Source organism: Manis javanica, chromosome 1 (assembly GCF_040802235.1).
Source record: "Manis javanica isolate MJ-LG chromosome 1, MJ_LKY, whole genome shotgun sequence".
NCBI lineage: Eukaryota > Metazoa > Chordata > Mammalia > Pholidota > Manidae > Manis > Manis javanica.
Window position 1 is genome coordinate 198013805 of NC_133156.1, and position 19015 is coordinate 198032819.

The following is a 19015-nucleotide window of genomic DNA, read 5'->3' on the forward strand; positions in this document are numbered from 1 at the left end:
ATTATTTTAGTTTTAGTGGTTATTTCATAGGTATATCTGTTTGTGAAGAATGATTGAACTATATAAATATGTGCAGTTTACTATATGCTATTATACTTCATTAAACTTGTTTTTAAAATCTGTAATTTATCACATTGAAATAAAGAATCTACTTGATCATCTATCTCAACAGAAATGAAAAAGCATTTGATAAAAGTCAACTTATATTTATTATTTTAAAAATAACTCTTAGCTAACTGTGAAGTTAATTTCTTTAAACTGATAGAGAGTATCTTAAAACACACACACACACACACACATACAAACCAAACCTAGGGCAAAATATCATAATCCAAGGTAAAATGTTGAGAGCTTTCCATGTGAAAATGGAAACAAGATCTTCCCAGTACCGCTCCCCTCCTGCTCCATTATGCCCATCTGTGACTTGGGTGACACTGACCACAACCTCAGGACTAGCTTTGAAGTAAGTAGTTTAACACCATTCCTCTCGTCCAGTGATCATTTCAGGGAAAGGCAGGAATGAGCTAGTGAGTGCACTCCAAGCCCCACTACTCCCAGTGACTGAGTCAAGACAACAAAGATCTAAACTGGTGCAAAGAATGCCAAGGGTCTCATCTGGGAGAATGAATGTGTCCATTCCCAGAGAGAGCACAGTATAAAGATGTCATGTCAGAAAGCTGCATACTCTAATACAACATGGGAAGCCATGGAGGAAGACAGTGAAAAAGATCACAGAGAAAGAGTGCCCAATGAAGAAATTATTCAGTTATTTACATGAAAAAAAATAGCCCCCTTTATTTTTGGGGCCAAATCAGCTCTGGTTCTCTGTTATTTATATTTCAAAGCCTCCTAACTAATATAGTTTGGTTGCATAAAGTACCATAATTAGTGCAAAGCAGTGGATAGAATAAGGCACACAAAAGTGAAAAGAATACATGCTCTAAAAGAAAATACACACAGTCCAAAGTTGTGGTAGAAAGTCAGAGACCAAAAGTTTCCTGAAAGGTGGTTGTTATAATTATATGAAATAATATGTCACTTAGCACAGTGCTGGATACACACCAAGCTATCCTCATTAACTGCAGAGAGCCACTGCTAATGGTGCAGTAGGCCCCACAGAATGCCCAGCAAGGCAGAAAACAAGTCTTTTGTATCAGAAGTATTTTCTTATCATTTGAAAATACGTAGCTCTCTTGAGGAATAGTCTTTTAAAATTCAGGTGCCACTGAGTGTTAACAGCTTTTACTGAAAACCTACACGTGCACCTTTATATACATTTGTTTTTTCTTAAGGATCCTGCAAGATAGGTATTATTCACAACTGATACATTGGGAAACAAACTCAGAGAGGTGAACTGGCTTGACAGCTCAGTAGCTGTTCCTTCTCCATCTCCGGCCAACTCTCTCTCTAATATGAGATGACACTCAGAGATGCACATCAACTAAATCAATTTAGAGAATGTTATGTCACAGAAAATAACTGCATTTCCTGGATGGATTCTATATTTTGGCATGTTTTCTTTTGTACACCTCAGACCCATGTCATAATAACATAGCCACTGACTGGACAGAATATGACAGGTGCAAAGATTAAGCCAGAGAAATGTTTTTGGGTGGCAACAACCCTATATTATGTCATCTGGACAATGGCTTCTGAGCACAAAGGAAACTAAACTGGGTTCTTAAACACATTTTTGGGAAATTTTTAACAGCACTTAGCAACTAGATATAGGAAATCATGAGCTTTAGAAAGAACAGATAATTGTATAGTCTTTAGAGTTATCATAAGGTAAAATATGGAGGCAGTTGGATAAATACTACAAGAAAGAAAAAATAAGTGTTTTTCTTTGTTCTTCCACAGAATAGAGGCCGGGACTAGCAAATGAAAGCTATTTAAATGGCTCTCCTAGTACTGCTATCTTGGATGTTTACTCTGTCTTTCAGGGACATAAGTCAAGAACTTCTCAAATCTTATACATGCTCCAAAAGTTATTATGAGACAGAATATACAAACGATATGAATAAATAACAATTTCACATCTAATTATTCTTCCTTATGACTTCCCAAGTGGCTTAGCAAATGCTACAGTCAATATGTTATATAATATACTATGTCTTTAAAAAAAAGAGAATAATGAGTTAGATTGGGCCATAAGATACATGTGAAAGGATGCTATTAAATTGTGTAATTATGGTATGACAGTTCATCTCCCTATGTCATTGGGTCTTTGGATATTTAATGTCTTTGGATATTTAATGTCACTGCTACATGATCTCCCACCATCTCCCATAGAAGCAGGGCTGCCAAGATAGAGAATTAATGTTAGCAAAATTAGTAAAATTAGCCTCTTGCCTGGGACTCTAGCCCAGTTGGGTTAACTTGTAATGGCCTACCTAGCCTGGTGCCCTTGCATCTCTTCCCTCTGAGCTGAATCTATTAAATTAACCTGACTTAATAGCTATGTATCTGACTCTGAGGCCTACTCCAGCCCTCAGCAAGGGAGATAACATAAGAAATGCTTTGTCAAGATCTTCTGCCTCTGCCCTGAATTACTGTTTCTCTGATTTTACTCCAGTCCACTGTGACTGTGTTTTTTGCCTGGCATCCCAATTTCCCATGGCTGGGTTTCTTACTGTCAAATCTTAATCTCCTTGTCATGACTTCCTAATACTTAATGGGAGACTCCCACAATCTAATACCTAATGCCAGTTGAAATGAACATTTTGTAGAATTACCTTTGTATTTGTGCAACTGCCTGAATAATTAACTCGGCCTCTGTTAGGCCATATTCCACCAGTCCACACTATCCCCTCCCCCATTAACATCTTTTGATAGACCATCAATCTGCTTTGCAAATTCATGGGAGGCAGTATGACATACTGGTTAAGGGTGTGATTTTGGCAATCAGGTCCCTTAGGTCTGACAGCTAGCACAGCTCGGTATGCCTTGAGTAAGATTCTTAATCTCTGTGTACCTTGATTTCTTCATCTCTGAAACAGGAATAAAGACAGCGCCTGTCTCACATGGAACAATCCATAGATAATATAAGGAGCATCTCATAAATCTTAGCTGGTGTAATTTTGGTTTCCTATCTACCCATCTATAGAATTATAGGCTGAAGTACTATCTTTAAACCTTGCTTAATGCTGAAGATCTGCCTAATCCCATATGTCTATTCATTTCTGATCTGATTCCATGCTTGTATATAAATTCCCCCTTCCTGATTTGCAGTAAATGTGATCATTTTTCCCGAAAGAAAGTAATAAGGAATTGAAATTCATTACTTGCAACTCACTTTCCTTTCAAAAAAGGAAAGGGCTGTTGTTCAACCAGCCTAAACCTGTTCACATTTCTCTATAGCTATGAGATGCTACTTTTATAGCCACTCTGTCATCATGGTTTATCTTGAAAAACAGCTGGGATTTAGCTTTCTGAGCAGATGATTTGGATGTTTTTGCAAAATCAAGTCAAAATGGTGGTATCTTTGAGTACTGGCCTGTTTCATTCCTATAAGTCCACAGAGATCCTCAATCCTGAAATTTTTAAGCTGTGATCTAAAAGGTGGAATCTGAAAATAGATATGTATGGCCCTTTGCATCTCATTACATAGCTCCAAATGCTTGTGGAATTTAAAAAAACATGAATATAAGTATTTATTAAAAATGAATAAGATTAAATAATACAGCATTCATTTACATCATTCTGGTCTTATGCAATGTTGGTACCACTATTCATACACATAATGAACTTAGGTTGATAAAAATCTTAAAATATTGCTATTTCTGATACTTTGAGGCTTTATCACAAGGATGTTACATGTGTGACAACTTCAGAAGCAGGGGAGCCAGAATTAGTGTACACATTTTTATAAGTCAAATAAAAGAGATTAGAGTAAGTGATTTACTCCACACTCATAAAGAACAGCTGAACAAGAACCCCAGGCCCTAAACATCTTATATTTAGCTAAAGTACCTTTGGGAAAAGAAAAAACCTTGTTACTCATTCTTTGAAAAAAGATTCTCTAAACACATACCAGTATTAAGGCTGGATTTAACATATATCCTGACACATGGTCAATTTGGACTCTAAAGCAGTCAACTTCCAGATTCAACTCTCTTTCAATGTTTGTACCTAATGGCTTACAGACAGAACTTCAGAATATATGTACCTTCACCAAAATAACAAGCTCCTACCCAGTTTCATAGACTCAGTCAGTTTTTTTTTTTTGCAGCCAAGTGCACTAATACTCTAAATACTCTAAATTGGTTTAGAAAAATTTTACATCTTGTTAAGCATCAAAATAATGTGCTACTAAGAGCCTAGATAAGAGGAATGATGTATAATTTTCAATGTCATTTCCGAAACTCAAATTTAGGGATGATTTTTTTTTACTGTGCTTTCACAGTAAAAGTTGGTAAGTGTTGATTCATTTTAAGGGAGTGGTGAGGGCTTAAAAGGGAAGTAGCTGCTGCCAAATGTCAACCTGAGACAAGAACACCAAATCATAAGACTCCGTGTTCCACTCCCAATGCTGAACTCCATCACCTCTTCCAGTATTTACTTCTCTCTTTGGTTTCACTTAGGGACTGATTACTCAAACTCATCCTGTGACACACGTCCTATGAATTACCCTGCTATTATTTTGCAGGAATAGATCACAGAAAGTATGTGCACAGCTGTTTAAAATTAACACTTCTTTCTCATCAGAAATGGCTCAACTCTTCCTGACATCAATGCATTTTTTAAAGTTCTGTACTGTAAATTCTTTGTCTTTCCTGACACTGTCCTTTATTACTACTGCCTACAGCCAGTAATAACAAAGGATTGTCTATCGGAGAAAACTGCAGCCTCACTAATGCACATAAAAATTCTAGACACTCAACATCTTTAAAAGATGGGTCCAGACTTACCCAAGAGAATCAATTTTTCCTCACTTGGGTAAATACTTTTTTTTGGATTTTGAATGCAGGGTTGGCTGCCATGCCCCAAAGCAGGGAGGATACCATGTGAATTCATCAGAACAGTGAGTACTTGGGCAACTCTGGGATTTCTGCAGTAAATACAATTAAGACCAGCATTTTCTCACAAACTTGCCCATATTTTCTCTAAATACTAAGTTAAAGTAGGCACTGAAGTAGCAACTCTGCTGGAGTAAAACATTAGTTAGATATAGTAGAGAATTTAATTCAGTACCAGACTATCCTCAGCCTCTTTGGATTTGCTGCAATGAGTTTTTAATTCTAGGTTGGCCTCCTATATTACTTGGCATCTTCTGGAATGTCTTCCCTCCCTGTTGTACACTCAGAAAGTGAATGCTTATTTTATTATCTGTGTAAGTAAGAAAGGAGTAGGAAAGAAATCCTTAAGGTACTCCAGAGCCAAAAATGATTACGTCTAATTGGGAGTAATCTTTGTCATTGTGTCTGTTAAGCAGAAAGACATATATGAGCTGGATGAGAAGAGGGTGGAGCCCACCAAGAACTCAGATTAAGCCAGAAAGCCAGAAAAGACTCACACCCTTTGCAATATGAGTTCATTCCACATGCTCTGAATCTGGGCTGACCTTGAGATTTGCTCTAGCTAATGCAGGTGAGATAGGGCAGAGACATGGGACTAGCATCATGATTAATTTTCCTAAAAATGCTGAGATTAGCATAGTAAGAACAAGGACTTATCTTAAGGCTAAGATTCCACTTTTGAAAGAGAATTGAGAACTTAGACTAACATTCTTTGGTAATCAGCCAATGATTTAAGGCAAGACAAGCAGTCTTAACGGATATGTTCCCAGTACCTGGAAGTGGCTGCAATTTAGAGAGAAGCAAAAGTTTGTCCTACAGAATGACCTGGAGGACCAGCTATAGACAATGACATATTGTCTTTTACCACAGATAGAATCATGAGGTGAGACCACCTGACAAGCCTATACGCCCTGACCCTATACCTTTGTCCCATTCTTGAAAGCCTCGGAAGACAGAATACCAGGCTTTGGGTATGCCTCCTCCTCTCTGAGGTGGCCCACAGTCCCCTTCCTTGGAGTGTGTGTTTTCAAAAGACTTCTGCTCAACTTATTACATTCTGTCTCTGTGCTATTCCATTCTATTTTCTAGACTTTAAGCAGAGTCTCCACTCTCTCTGTCCCACTCCAGACAAGTAAACCTGTCTTTATCTGCCTTGACTCTAGCCCGTTCTTCCCTTAGAATGTATTCAAATAAAACTTTCATTCTGCTTCACTACTGTGTCTCTGTCCTTCAATTCTTTGTTGTGATGGGGACAAGAACTGAGGAGAACCAACTTATCTCCTAACATGTCCTTATGCATGTGAATAATATATTACCCACTTATTTCCTTTAAAAATTGTCAAAGATCACTAGCAATTTATTTTTGACTACAAAAGATTAAGTAAACAATGATACCTGAAGATTTAGTGTCCCACAATGTGGGTAAAATTGTAGTATATCCAGAATGTCTCACCTGGCTTTAGTATATCTGCATATCAACAGATGCTCAAGGGTGGAGAGAAGTATGGCTTTAGATCATTTGCATCATTCCTCAGGAGTGGAAAGAAGTTCATCTCCATATCAGTGGCTAATTACCTAGGCAACCGAGGGCGTGTCTGAAACTGAGAGGTTAAGGGGAGGGGGCTGGCTTGCTTGCTGGCTTGCTTCTTCGAGAGCAGAGGAGACAGATGGCCCAGGACCACAGTTTGTAGGTGAGGGGGAGGGATGGTTTTGCTTCTGCTGGAGCAGGAAAGAGAGAAGGCCCAGGACTGCAATTTGAAAGCAATAAATGGATTTTAAACTTTATTTCTCTCTTTGACTGATTTCGGTTTTTAGAAGTATTTTGCCCCGGGATTTTCTCTCCCTGGACTTAAGGGCAGTATCTTTGATAAGTTTTTACTTCAAGGTATCAGTGTCTGCCAAATTACTAGGAAAATTGCTTCCTAAATTAAGAATGAACCAATGAAAGTTATGTTATAAATGACTGAGAACAAAAATTATTTTTGTCAACTTTCTTCAGAAGTTTCAACTGTCAACAGAAGTTAAAATTTTAGTAGCAAATCAGGCAAGACAAGACAATGGTTTGGGCTTATCCAGGGCAGAACACAGCTCTATAACCATTTCTAATGCAGCATTATAGAATCAAGTGCTTCAGACTATTTGAATTTTTAGCAGCATCTCAATTCTAGGCTCATACACAAGCCAAGCTCTCAAACTTATGAAATTTTCTTTTAATAGCTAATAGGAAAACTGGTCTGGAAAAAAGTCCAGAAAATGCTTACGCTCCAATTTATCCCATAATTTTTGTAAATCACCATTTTGGAAAGGAGTAGCAAGTAAAATTCTAAAAATAGGCTTTTTCTTAGTTATGCAAAGTTAGGTATTTTATTTCTAATCTAAGAAGAAAAGAGTAACTCTTAGATGTTTGCAGTTCTCACCATTTAAGGTGAGATGAACAGTACTGCTTATGTTGAAAATTCAATGAAATTCAAGTTGAGCTAAATGTGGTCTATCATACTGAGGGGGGACTAATTCCAACTTTTACTGTTTTCCCAACAGAATCTCACCACTTCTGCTTTTAATGAAACAGAGACAAGGCAGGCATACACCTGATGTTCCCGCTTGGGGAGTAGAGATGTAACTCCTAGAGCTGTCAGGCGCCTGGAACACCAGGGCTTCAAAGGAAGGGAAAAGAATTCCTATTCTGTGTACAAGAAGAATTTGGGGAGAGCCAGGGCACTGTAATTAAAGGCCGAGAGGGAAAGAATGGTGGGAGACCCATGTTTGCAAGGGGATCTTCGCTAATACTCATAAAAGGCTTGCTGAAGGCACATGCTTCAGAAACCAGAAACACTGAAGTTTTACACCCAGGCTGACATGGCAAATTGAGGTGGCTTCCAGAGACACAGGAGGGAAACCATAGAAGTGTAAACTTGGGAATTAGAAATTGCAGAGATAGCTTCAGACTTTCATAGGCTATTAAACAATTGGGGTTTAAGCTAATCACATGTAGGTTTCTGAACACTGAGGCAATTTCAGGTGACATCTGGCTTATGTAGCAGATGATTGTTAGGGACAACACACCAACAAATATTAGGTGAACCAGTTTGTAAATTCTATCTTTTCTCCTATTTCTACCCTTCCAAACATGAACACAATGATGTATGATCTTTGAGTACAGACTTCCAGTCACATCCTAGCTCTGCCCTTTCCTGGCTGTGAAATTTGAACTAGTCACTTAACTTTCCTAAGCCTTGGTTTCTTCATCCAACAAAAATGGGATAATATATTCTGCAGTACCTGGTATATAATAAAATGTGTCTGCTGCTTGACAGGTTTGCTGTGCAAAGACGTGATGATGAATGCTAAGCACACATGTGGCCAGGCCCTCAACAAATGTTAGCCATGGCTCCTATGTCATTTCATTTTGTGATTATTTGAAGTACCAGCCAGGTTTATGAAAAAGAAAGTACTTTAACAACTAATTCATCAAGTTCCACTTCAGACATTTTACCCAAAATTTGCAATGGCCACTAGCCAAGAGAAACTCTCAATTAATTAGTGTTATGTGCTGTTACTTCCAACTACTAAAGCAGGAAGCTGACAGTTTAGCCATGCATAATTATGCTTTTCCGTAGTGAAAATATAAGGAGACCTATTTCTATAGACTATATTAGTCAACTGTTGCTACAACAATCCTACAGAATAAAGCAGCCCACACTTGGTGGCCTGTAACAAGTATTTACTCTCATGCTCATGGGTCTGTATGCCACCGAAGTTTGGTTGGTCTAGGCAGGGCTTGTTTGGGTGGCTCTGCGTCAAGCTGTGGGTTGGGCTCAGGCTCATTCCACCTGTGTTCATTCTGGGACTAAGTTGAAGACAACAGCTGCCCAGAGAAAGCTCTTCTCGCAGCAAACTACCAGCATGCAAAACCAAAGTCAAACCATGAAAGCGTATTTAAGCCTTTATGTCACATCCACTAACATTCCGTGGACCAAAGCAAGTCTCATGGCCAAACCCAACATCAGTGGGATGGGGGCTGAATAATAATTGTAAAGTACTCATTGAGTTGAATATAATTGCATTATTCATCTGTATTTCTACATGGACTTAAATTCATTAATGAGATTCTGAAAGGAAAGATCTTGTGGTAAGGAGGAGATTCTGGAGAACTGAAGCACTAATGGAGAAAAAATTTTCTGATATTCCAATTATTGAGTAAATGAGGTAACTCAGGCTTTACATGTTCATTTGGAGTTATACAGGAAATAACTTTAAGCATGTTTTTTACATGTTTCAATTGAATCAGACTGTCTTTCTACTCAAATTGCTGTCAAACCATCAAAAGTAACTGATATCATTATTAATATAGAAAATAAATCTTTACTATTTTTGTAAGATTTACAGTTGAATAAATATATGTCATTAAAAAAATTCATAAGTGTATATGGGGAAAGCTCTAACACCTCACTTATTTAAAGGAAACTGCAAAATGTATTAAGATTGACTTAAAAAGGAAAATAAAACATTACGTTAACATAAGTGCTTTGAAGTTTAAGCATTTTCAACAAAGTTAAAATCCTAGGTTGAGAAAATAGCAGACAACAAAAGCACATTTAGTCAAAAGATCACCAGTCTGTTTTCAATCATCATTTTATAAATTATTCAGTGGAAGCCTAGAGAAATTATTTTAATTCAGAACGATTACACTTGGGTATTAATATGATAAAATATTCTGCAATAATATTTAAAATCTATGTGGTGATAACAGAAACAAAGAATTCTTCAGCAATATAAAAAAAAGTTTAACAGAAAATTTGATTTCTAGAGCTCCACTGTTCTCTAACTCAAGGCTTCAAATCTAGCAATATTAAATGTCCATTTTAAGTATCAGAGGCTCCTTACAACCATCTGCTTTGGTCAAAAGTCTCATGAACTATCTTAACTACTGTATAGAAGGTACAGTATTAGATACTAGTTAATTCTATTGACCTAATCTGTGAATTATTTTTTCAAATTCTAGCATATTATCATTTCTATACTACTTCCTCTTATTATTCCTCTTTTCAGAAGCCTCCAATAGATCTATTGACATGAACAAGTCTCAAATCCAAACTCCTCACAGTGACGCAAAATCCTCCACTATGCTGTCCCAACTTACTTTCTATTGCCCCATAATATGAGTGCATTACTCTTGCTAAGCTGGTCTAGTGAGTTAAAAAAATATTTTAAGCATGTTATTCCTCACTTGCAAAACAGGCATCCAGTGATCCAGTGCCCTGTGTAATTATTTGACCCATCTTTTAAAACTCTGCTCGGGTCCCACCATCTCACTGAAGATTTCCTATTCAATTCCATCTTCAAGAGAGCTCTTCTACCTCTAATCTTTCATTAACATTTATTGTCTGACTGTGTATATGAAATTTATAACATAACTGTCTTGAATTATTGAACTTTACACATGTATCTTATCTTTTCCTTGTGGATTCTAATGGCTTGAAAGTGTACATTCCATACCCAAATTGCATACTCCAGGTTGCCCATCCAAGATTCATTTCCATTTCTTCCTTATGAAAGGAAACCAAATTATCCTTGGATGGCAATACACCTAGTTAAAATTATCCGAGTCTCAACATTCCCTGGCAGACAGAAATGCCCATGTGACCCTAGTTCTGACTGAAGAGATAAGAGCAGATGTCTATCTGTAGAGACCTCCAGAAAAGTCAGTATTTTCCTGATAGGGATAGAAAATATGAGTATGATGCATAGCAACAGAAAAGCCATCTATAATTACAAGGACAAAAGCAATGTGTTTTTGCCCCAGAAATATACCCCAGAAAAAAAACCTGGGGCACTGATGATATCATGACACCTCTGTACCAGCCATAGACTGTCTACCTCCAGACCTCTTGTTATTTGAGAAAAATAACTACTGTTTGGTTAAGTTACTCTAATAGGATTTCCATTACTTATAGCAAAATGGCAATCCTAAGTGATATGTCTTAACACTATTTTTATCATTAAAATACTTTAAATAATTACCATTGCCTAACAAAAAAAAATTGTTCAGTGCTTACCATTATACTAGGATGCAGAAAATACAAAAATACGGATAATCCCTGCTCTCCAAAAATTATCAATTTAAGAACAGACATACGAAACATGAATGATTAATATAAGTTGGATGTGACTCATTTAATAAATATTTACTGTGTGTGTGTGGGTGGGTGCAGTAAAACAGTACAGGGGTTCTCCAGGATAGAATGATAAATCAGTCAAGGATTATTTCCTCAAAGAGCTTATAACAGATATATTGAAAGCAATATTTACAATACCTATTGTAAAACCTATCTATACAACAGATACAGATATGTATCTGATATGTATATTCATAAATAGCTGTAAGACAGTGCACAGGACTAAGTGCTATAAAAGGAAAGTACGATTTCAAAATCTGAGTTTCAAGGAAGACAAAACTCCTCTTTTAATTGGTGAGATTAAGAAAGGGTTCCTTCATACAGAAGGCACATTCGTGAAGGACCTGAAAGAATGGGTAAGATATGGGCTTCTGGAAATGGGGTTGAGGTGTAAAAGTGACTGCATATTAGGGGACAAGGAAGAGAGAAAACTAAAAAAGATTGATAACAAGGTTTAGGGCTTGGATAATGGTGGCAATATTAAAAGAAATAAAGAACATAGAGGAAGGTATATATTTGGGAGGATAAATAAAGGGTTGGATTTAGGACCATACTTAGTTTTTTTTTTATCATTAATGTACAATTACTTGAACAACATTATGGTTACTAGACTACTAGACACCCCCTATTACCAAGCCCCTCCCCCCTCAAACCCCATTACAGTCACTGTCCATCAGTGTAGTAAGATGCTATAGAATCATTACTTGTCTTCGCTGTATATACTGCCTTTCCCATGCCCCCCCCCACTACATTATGTGTGCTAATCATAATGCCCCTTTTCCCCCCTTCTCCCTCCCTTCCCACTCATCCTCCCCAGTCCCTTTCCCTTTGGTAATTGTTAGTCCATTCTTGGGTTCTGTGATTCTGCTGCTGTTTAGTTCCTTCAGTTTTTGCTTTGTTCTTATACTCCACAGATGAGTGAAATCATCTGATACTTGTCTTTCTCCACCTGGCTTATTTCACTGAGCATAATACCCTCTAGCTCCATCTATGTTGTTGCAAATGGTAGGATTTGTTTTCTTCTTATGGCTGAGTAATATTCCATTGTGTATATGTACCACATCTTCTTTATCCATTCATCTACTAACTGATGGACACTTAGGTTGCTTCTGTTTCTTGCCTATTGTAAATAGTGCTGCAATAAACATAGGGGTGCATATGTCTTTTTGAATCTGGGCTCCTGCATTCTGAGGGTAAATTCCTAGGAGTGGAATTCCTGGATCAAATGGTATTTCTATTTTTAGTTTTTTGAGGAACCTCCATATTGCTTTCCACAATGGTTGAACTAGTTTTCATTCCCACCAGCAGTGTAGGAGGGTTCCCCTTTCTCCACATCCTTGACAGCATTTGTTACTTGTCTTTTGGATATTGGCCATCCTGACTGGTGTGAGGTGATATCTCATTGTGGTTTTAATTTGCATTTCTCTGATTATTAGCTATGTGGAGCATCTTTTCATATGCCTATTGGCTATCTGAATTTCTTCCTTGGAGAAGTGTCTGTTCAGCTCTTCTGCCCATTTTTAATTGGATTACTTGCTTTTTGTTTGTTGAGGTGTGTGAGCTCTTTATATAATTTGGATGTCAACCCCTTATCAGATATGTCATTTATGAATATATTCTCCCATACTGTAGGATGCCTTTTTGTTCTACTGATGGTGTCCTTTGCTGTACAGCAGTTTTTAGTTTGATATAGTCCCACTTGTTCATTTTTGCTTTTGTTACTCTTGCCCAGGGAGATATGTTTATGAAGAAGTTGCTCATGTTTATGTCCAACAAATATTTGCCTATATTTTTTTCTAAGAGTTTTACGGTTTCATGACTTACATTCAGATCTTTGATACATTTTGAGTTTACTTTTGTGTATGGGGTTAGACAATAATCCAGTTTCATTGTCTTATATGCAGCTGTCCAGTTTTGCTAACACCAGCTGTTGAAGAGGCTGTCATTTGCCCATTTTATATCCACAGCTCCTTTATCGTATATTAATTGACCATATATGCTTGGGCTAATATCTGGTCTCTCTATTCTGTTCCACTGGTCTATGGATCTGGTTCTTGTGCCAGTATCAAATTGTCTTGATTACTGTGGCTTTGTAGTAGAGCTTGAAGTTGGGGCATGTAATTCCCCCAGCTTTCTTCTTCCTTGTCAGGATTGCTTTGACTATTCGGGGTCTTTTGTCGTTCCATATGAATTTTAGAACTATTTGCTCTAGTTCATTGAAGAATGCTGTAGGTATTTTGATAGGGATTGCATTGAATCTGTAGGTTGCTTTAGGCAGGATGGCCATTTTGACAATATTAATTCTTCCTAGCCAAGAGCATGGGATGAATTTCCATTTATTAGTGTCCTCTTTAATTTTTCTTAAGAGTGTCTTGTAGTTATCAGGGTATAGGTCTCTCACATCCTTGGTTAGGTTTATTCCTAGGTATTTTATTCTTTTGGATTCAATTGTGAATGGAATTGTTTTCCTGATTTCTCTTTCTGCTAGTTCATCATTAGCGTATAGGAATGCAACAGATTTCTGTATTAATTTTGTATCCCACAACTTTGCTGAATTCAGATATTAGATCTAGTAGTTTTGGAGTGGATTCTTTATGGTTTTTATGTACAGTCTCATGTCATCTGCAAACAGGGAAATTTTGACTTCTTCCTTGCCAAATCTGTATGCCTTTTATTTCTCTGACTGCCGTCGCTAGGACCTCCAGAACTATGCTGAATAAAAGTGGGGACTGTGGGCATCTTTGTCTTGTTACTGATCTTAAAGGAAAAGCTTTCAGTTTCTCACTCTTAAGTATAATGTTGACTGTGGATTTGTCATATATGGCCATTATTATATTGAGGTACTTGCCCTCTATAACCGTTTTGTTGAGTTTTTATCATGAATGGATGTTGAATTTTATCAAATGCTTTTCAGCATCTATGGAGATGATCACGTCGTTTTTTGTCCTTTTTGTTGATGTCGTGGATGATTTTGATGGATTTTCGAATGTTGTACCATCCTTGCATCCCTGGGATGAATCCCACTTGATCATGATGGATGATCTTTTTGATGTATTTTTGAATTTGGTTTGCTAATATTTTGTTGAGTATGTTTGCATCTGTGTTCATCAGGGATATTGGTCTGTAATTTTCTTTTTTTGTGGTGTCTTTGCCTGGATTTGGTATTAGAGTGATGTTGGCCTTGTGGAATGAGTTTGGGGGTATTCCCTCCTCTTTTAATTTTTGGAAAACTTTAAGGAGGATGGGCATCAGGTCTTCATTAAATGTTTGACAAAATTCAGCAGTGAAACCATCTGGTCTAGGGGTTTGGTTCTTAGGTAGTTTTTTTTTTATTACCAATTCAATTTTGTTGCTGGAAGTTGGTCTATTCAGATTTTCTCTTTCTTCCTGGGTCAGCCTTGGAAGGTTGTATTTCTCTAAAAAGTTGTCCATTTCTTCTAGGTTATCCAGTTTATTACCATATAATTTTTCATCGTAGTCTCTCACAATTCTTTGTATTTCTGTGGTGTCCTTAGTGATTTTTCCTTTCTCATTTCCGATTCTGTTTATGTGTGTAGACTCTCTTTTTTTCTTGAAAAGTCTGGCTAGGGGTTTAACTATATTGTTTATTTTCTTAAAGAACCAGCTCCTGCTTTCATTGATTCTTTCTATTGTTTTATTCTTCTCAATTTTATTTATTTCTGCTTTAATCTTTATATGTCTCTCCTTCTACTGACTTTGGGTCTCATTTGTTCTTCCTTTTCTAGTTTCATTAATTGTGGGTTTAGACTGTTCATTTGGGATTGTTCTTTCCTGAGGTAAGCCTGTATTGCAATATATTTCCATCTTAGCATAGCATTCGCTGCATCCCCACAGATTTTGTGGTGTTGAATTATTGTTGTCATTTGTCTCCATATAGTGCTTGATCTCTGTTTTTATTTGGTCATTGATACATGATTATTTAGAAGCATATAATTATATATTTTTTTTAAATTTAAGATTGAATTTGTATGTATTTTAGAAGTCCTCATAATCATAATGTTCAAAGTTATTTATGAAAACTACTTAAATGAAGCTCTAAAAATTAATACTTCTCTGGATATTCCTGTGACATTGAAAACCACATAACTTTTTAATATCACATGTATATAACAAAGAGGACAATGAATAGATAAAAAATACAAATATCCTTTTCATTGGTTCTACCTCCATATTTTTTGTCTATTAGAAAATGTTAATGGTATATTTCTCAGGCAAAATATAGATTATAATACACATTATATGTAATGATTTATTTTTGCAAAAGGAAAGAAATTATTTTCTACCAGCTTCTTTAATGCAATATTTGATTATATCCTTCTTTCCTAACTCCCTTTCTTCTGTCCATCTGTCTGTCTTTTTTTTTTTTTTTTTTTTGAGAGGGCATTCTCATATTTATTGATCAAATGGTTGTTAACAACAATAAAATTCTGTATGGGGGGTCAATGCTCAGTGCACAATCATTAATCAATCTCAAGCCTAATTCTCATCAGTCTCCAATCTTCTGAAGCATAACGAACAAGTTCTTACATGGTGAACGAATTCTTACATAGTGAATAAGTTCTTACATGGTGAACAGTACAAGGGCAGTCATCACAGAAACTTTCGGTTTTGATCACACATTATGAATTATAAACAATGAGGTCAAATATGAATATTCGTTTGATTTTTATACTTGATTTATATGTGGATCCCACATTTCTCCCTTTATTATTATTATTATTATTATTTTTAATAAAATGCTGAAGTGGTAGGTAGATGCAAGATAAAGGTAGAAAACATAGTTTAGTGTTGTAAGAGAGCAATTGTAGATGATCAGGTGTGTGCCTATAGACTATGTGTTAATCCAAGCTAGACAAGGGCCTTAAAACATCCACGGATGCAGAAGATTTCTCTCAAAACAGGGGGGGTGAGGTTCTAAGCCTCACCACTGTTGATCCCCAATTTCTCACCTGATGGCCCCCCTGCGACTGTGCCTGTCTTAGGTTGTTCCTCCCTTGAGGAATCTTACCTGTCTCTGGCTAAACAGTCATCTTCCGGGGCCATACAGGGAGATGTAAAGTTGGTAAGTGAGAGAGAAGCCATATTGTTTGAAAAGGTTAGCTTTTTACTTCTTTGCAGATTTATGCCCTGTGGCTTCTATGCCCAGCACTTGTCTCGAGGTATCTTTAACACCTGGAGGAATTATGATGCTCGGTAAATTCGATATGAGGCACGAATTCTATTTAAGGGTTGTAATTAGGAAGGAAGAAGAAAAGCTATAGAGGTAGCATATGGAAGAAAACATGGGAGGATTGATTATTTCTTTGACATATCTTCTTGTAGAGTACCTTAAGCATGTATAGGTTTTAAACTACTAACTAACTTGCGCACACATACTAACATAATAGGAATACGGTGACATAAACTAAGCAAATTTATGATTACCAGCCATCTCCAGTGAAGCCAAGAAAACCAGTTAGGCACCCTAGGCATTTGTGAGAATTTGTCTATGATATGATGGATATTGTCCAACTGTACTTGAACAATCTGAGAGAAATCAGACAAATTAAAGCAACCCATTTCTGGGATCTGTTCACATTCCATATGTTGTTTTAACCGTAGATAGTCTATAGTCATAAGATTTTGGAGTGCTACACCTTGCACCCCTCCCAACTCCTGGTTGAGTTCCAACAGTACAGATCCGGTCAAATTCGTTGTCTCACTGTATGCACATGCCAGCCTAGACATCTCCCTCCTCATTCCAGTGGCAAGTCCAGGAGACGGTGGGCTGGATGCAGCCACAACCGCAGCATCGCCCAGATCCCTGTGGAGGCTTTTTGATGATCATCCCCTGGCATGAGTCCTCCAGAGAGTGCTGATGCCGGAAGCTCCTCCTCATATCATATCTTAATTCATTTCCTGGGTTGCCAAGCTAGTCCTTGATCTTCTGCATAAAAGCAAACAGACACTTTGCCCACACTTTGACATACCCTCTATACCACTGTGTAGAACTCATTGGAGGTCAGCACACAGGAACTGCTTTTATTTTTTTATTTTTATTAAGAGAAAGGAATATTATGAGAAAAGAGTACCTCCATAGCCGATCATCTGACACCCTTTAAGTGATCAAAATTAAGGATATTTAAAGCATGCGTTAATCTTTGATTTACCAATAGTTTTATCCTATCAAGGAGTAATCCCCCTTTTCTTTCTTTCTTTCTTTCTTTTTTTTCCTTTTTTTTTAAATCTTTAATCTACACTTACATGAAGAATACTATGTTTACTATGCTCTCCCCTATACCAAGTCCTCCCTAAAAACCACATTACAGTCACTGTCCATCAGCATAGCAAAATGTTGTAGAATCACTACTTGTCCTCTCTGTGTCATACAGCCCTCCCTCCCCTTTCTCCCTACCCCCCTATGCATGCTAATCTTAATACCCCTTTTCTTCTTCCCCCCCTTATCCCTTCCTGCCCACCCATCCTCCCCAGTTCCTTTCCCTTTGGTACCTGTTAGTCCATTTTTGGATTCTGTAATTCCGCTGCTGTTTTGTTCCTTCAGTTTTTCCTTCATTCTTATACTCCTCAGATGAGTGAAATCATTTGGTATTTCCTTTTCTCCGCTTGGCTTATTTCACTGAGCATAATACTCTCCAGCTCCATCCATGTTGCTGCAAATGGTTGGATTTTTCCACTTCTTATGGCTGAGTAGTATTCCATTGTGTATATGTACCACATCTTCTTTATCCATTCATCTACCGATGGACATTTAGGTTGCTTCCAATTTTTGGCTATTGTAAATAGTGCTGCAATAAACATAGGGGTGCATCTGTCTTTCTCAAACTTAATTGCTGTGTTCTTAAGGTAAATTCCTAGGAGTGGAATTCCTGGGTCAAATGGTAGGTCTGTTTTGAGCATTTTGATGAACCTCCATACTGCTTTCCACAATGGCTGAACTAATTTACATTCCCACCAGCAGTGTAGGAGGGTTCCCCTTTCTCCACAGCCTCACCAACATTTGTTGTTGTTTGTCTTTTGGATGGCAGCCATCCTTACTGGTGTGAGGTGATACCTCATTGTAGTTTTAATTTGCATTTCTCTGATAATTAGCAAAGTGGAGCATCTTTTCATGTGTCTGTTGGCCATCTGTATTTCTTTTATAGAGAACTGTCTGTTCAGTTCCTCTGCCCATTTTTTAATTGTATTTGTTTTTTGTTTGTTAAGGCATGTGAGCTCTTTATATATTCTGGACATCAGGCCTTTATCAGATCTGTCTTTTTTAAATATATTCTCCCATACTGTAGGGTTCCTTTTTGTTCTATTGATGGTGTCTTTCCCTGTACAGAAGCTTTTCAGCTTAATGTAGTCCCACTTGCTCATTTTTGCTGTTGTTTTCCTTGCCCAGGGAGATATATTCTAGAAGAGGTCACTCATGTTTATGTCTAAGAGGTTTTTGCCGATGTTTTTTTCCAAGAGTTTAATGGTTTCATGACTTACATTCAGGTCTTTGATCCATTTTGAGTTTACCTTTGTATATGGGGTTAGACAGTGGTCCAGTTTCATTCTCCTACATGTAGCTGTCCAGTTTTGCCAGCACCATCTGTTGAAGAGACTGTCATTTTGCCATTGTATGTCCATGGCTCCTTTATCAAATATTAATTGACCATATATGTTTGGGTTAATGTCTGGAGTCTCTAATCTGTTCCACTGGTCTGTGGCTCTGTTCTTGTGCCAGTACCAAATTGTCTTGATTACTATGGCTTTGTAGTAGAGCTTGAAGTTGGGGAGTGAGATCCCCCCTACTTTATTCTTCTTTTTCAG

At 37.2% G+C, this 19015-nt stretch overlaps 1 protein-coding gene across 6 annotated transcripts in view; it reads right to left on the reverse strand.

Annotated features, from left to right (window-relative positions):
• The window catches only part of ACYP2 (acylphosphatase 2), a 184465-nt gene that overhangs the window by 90501 nt on the left and 74949 nt on the right, over positions 1-19015 (reverse strand). The window contains exon 5 of one of the 6 annotated variants that reach the window (XM_073213263.1): positions 6575-6619. The exons of the other annotated variants lie outside the window; for them this stretch is intronic. Within the exon in view, the coding sequence (XP_073069364.1) occupies positions 6590-6619 (30 nt within the window). The 3' untranslated portion in view covers positions 6575-6589. Of the gene's footprint in view, positions 1-6574; positions 6620-19015 lie in introns of those variants that run through there. 6 annotated transcript variants of the gene reach the window in all.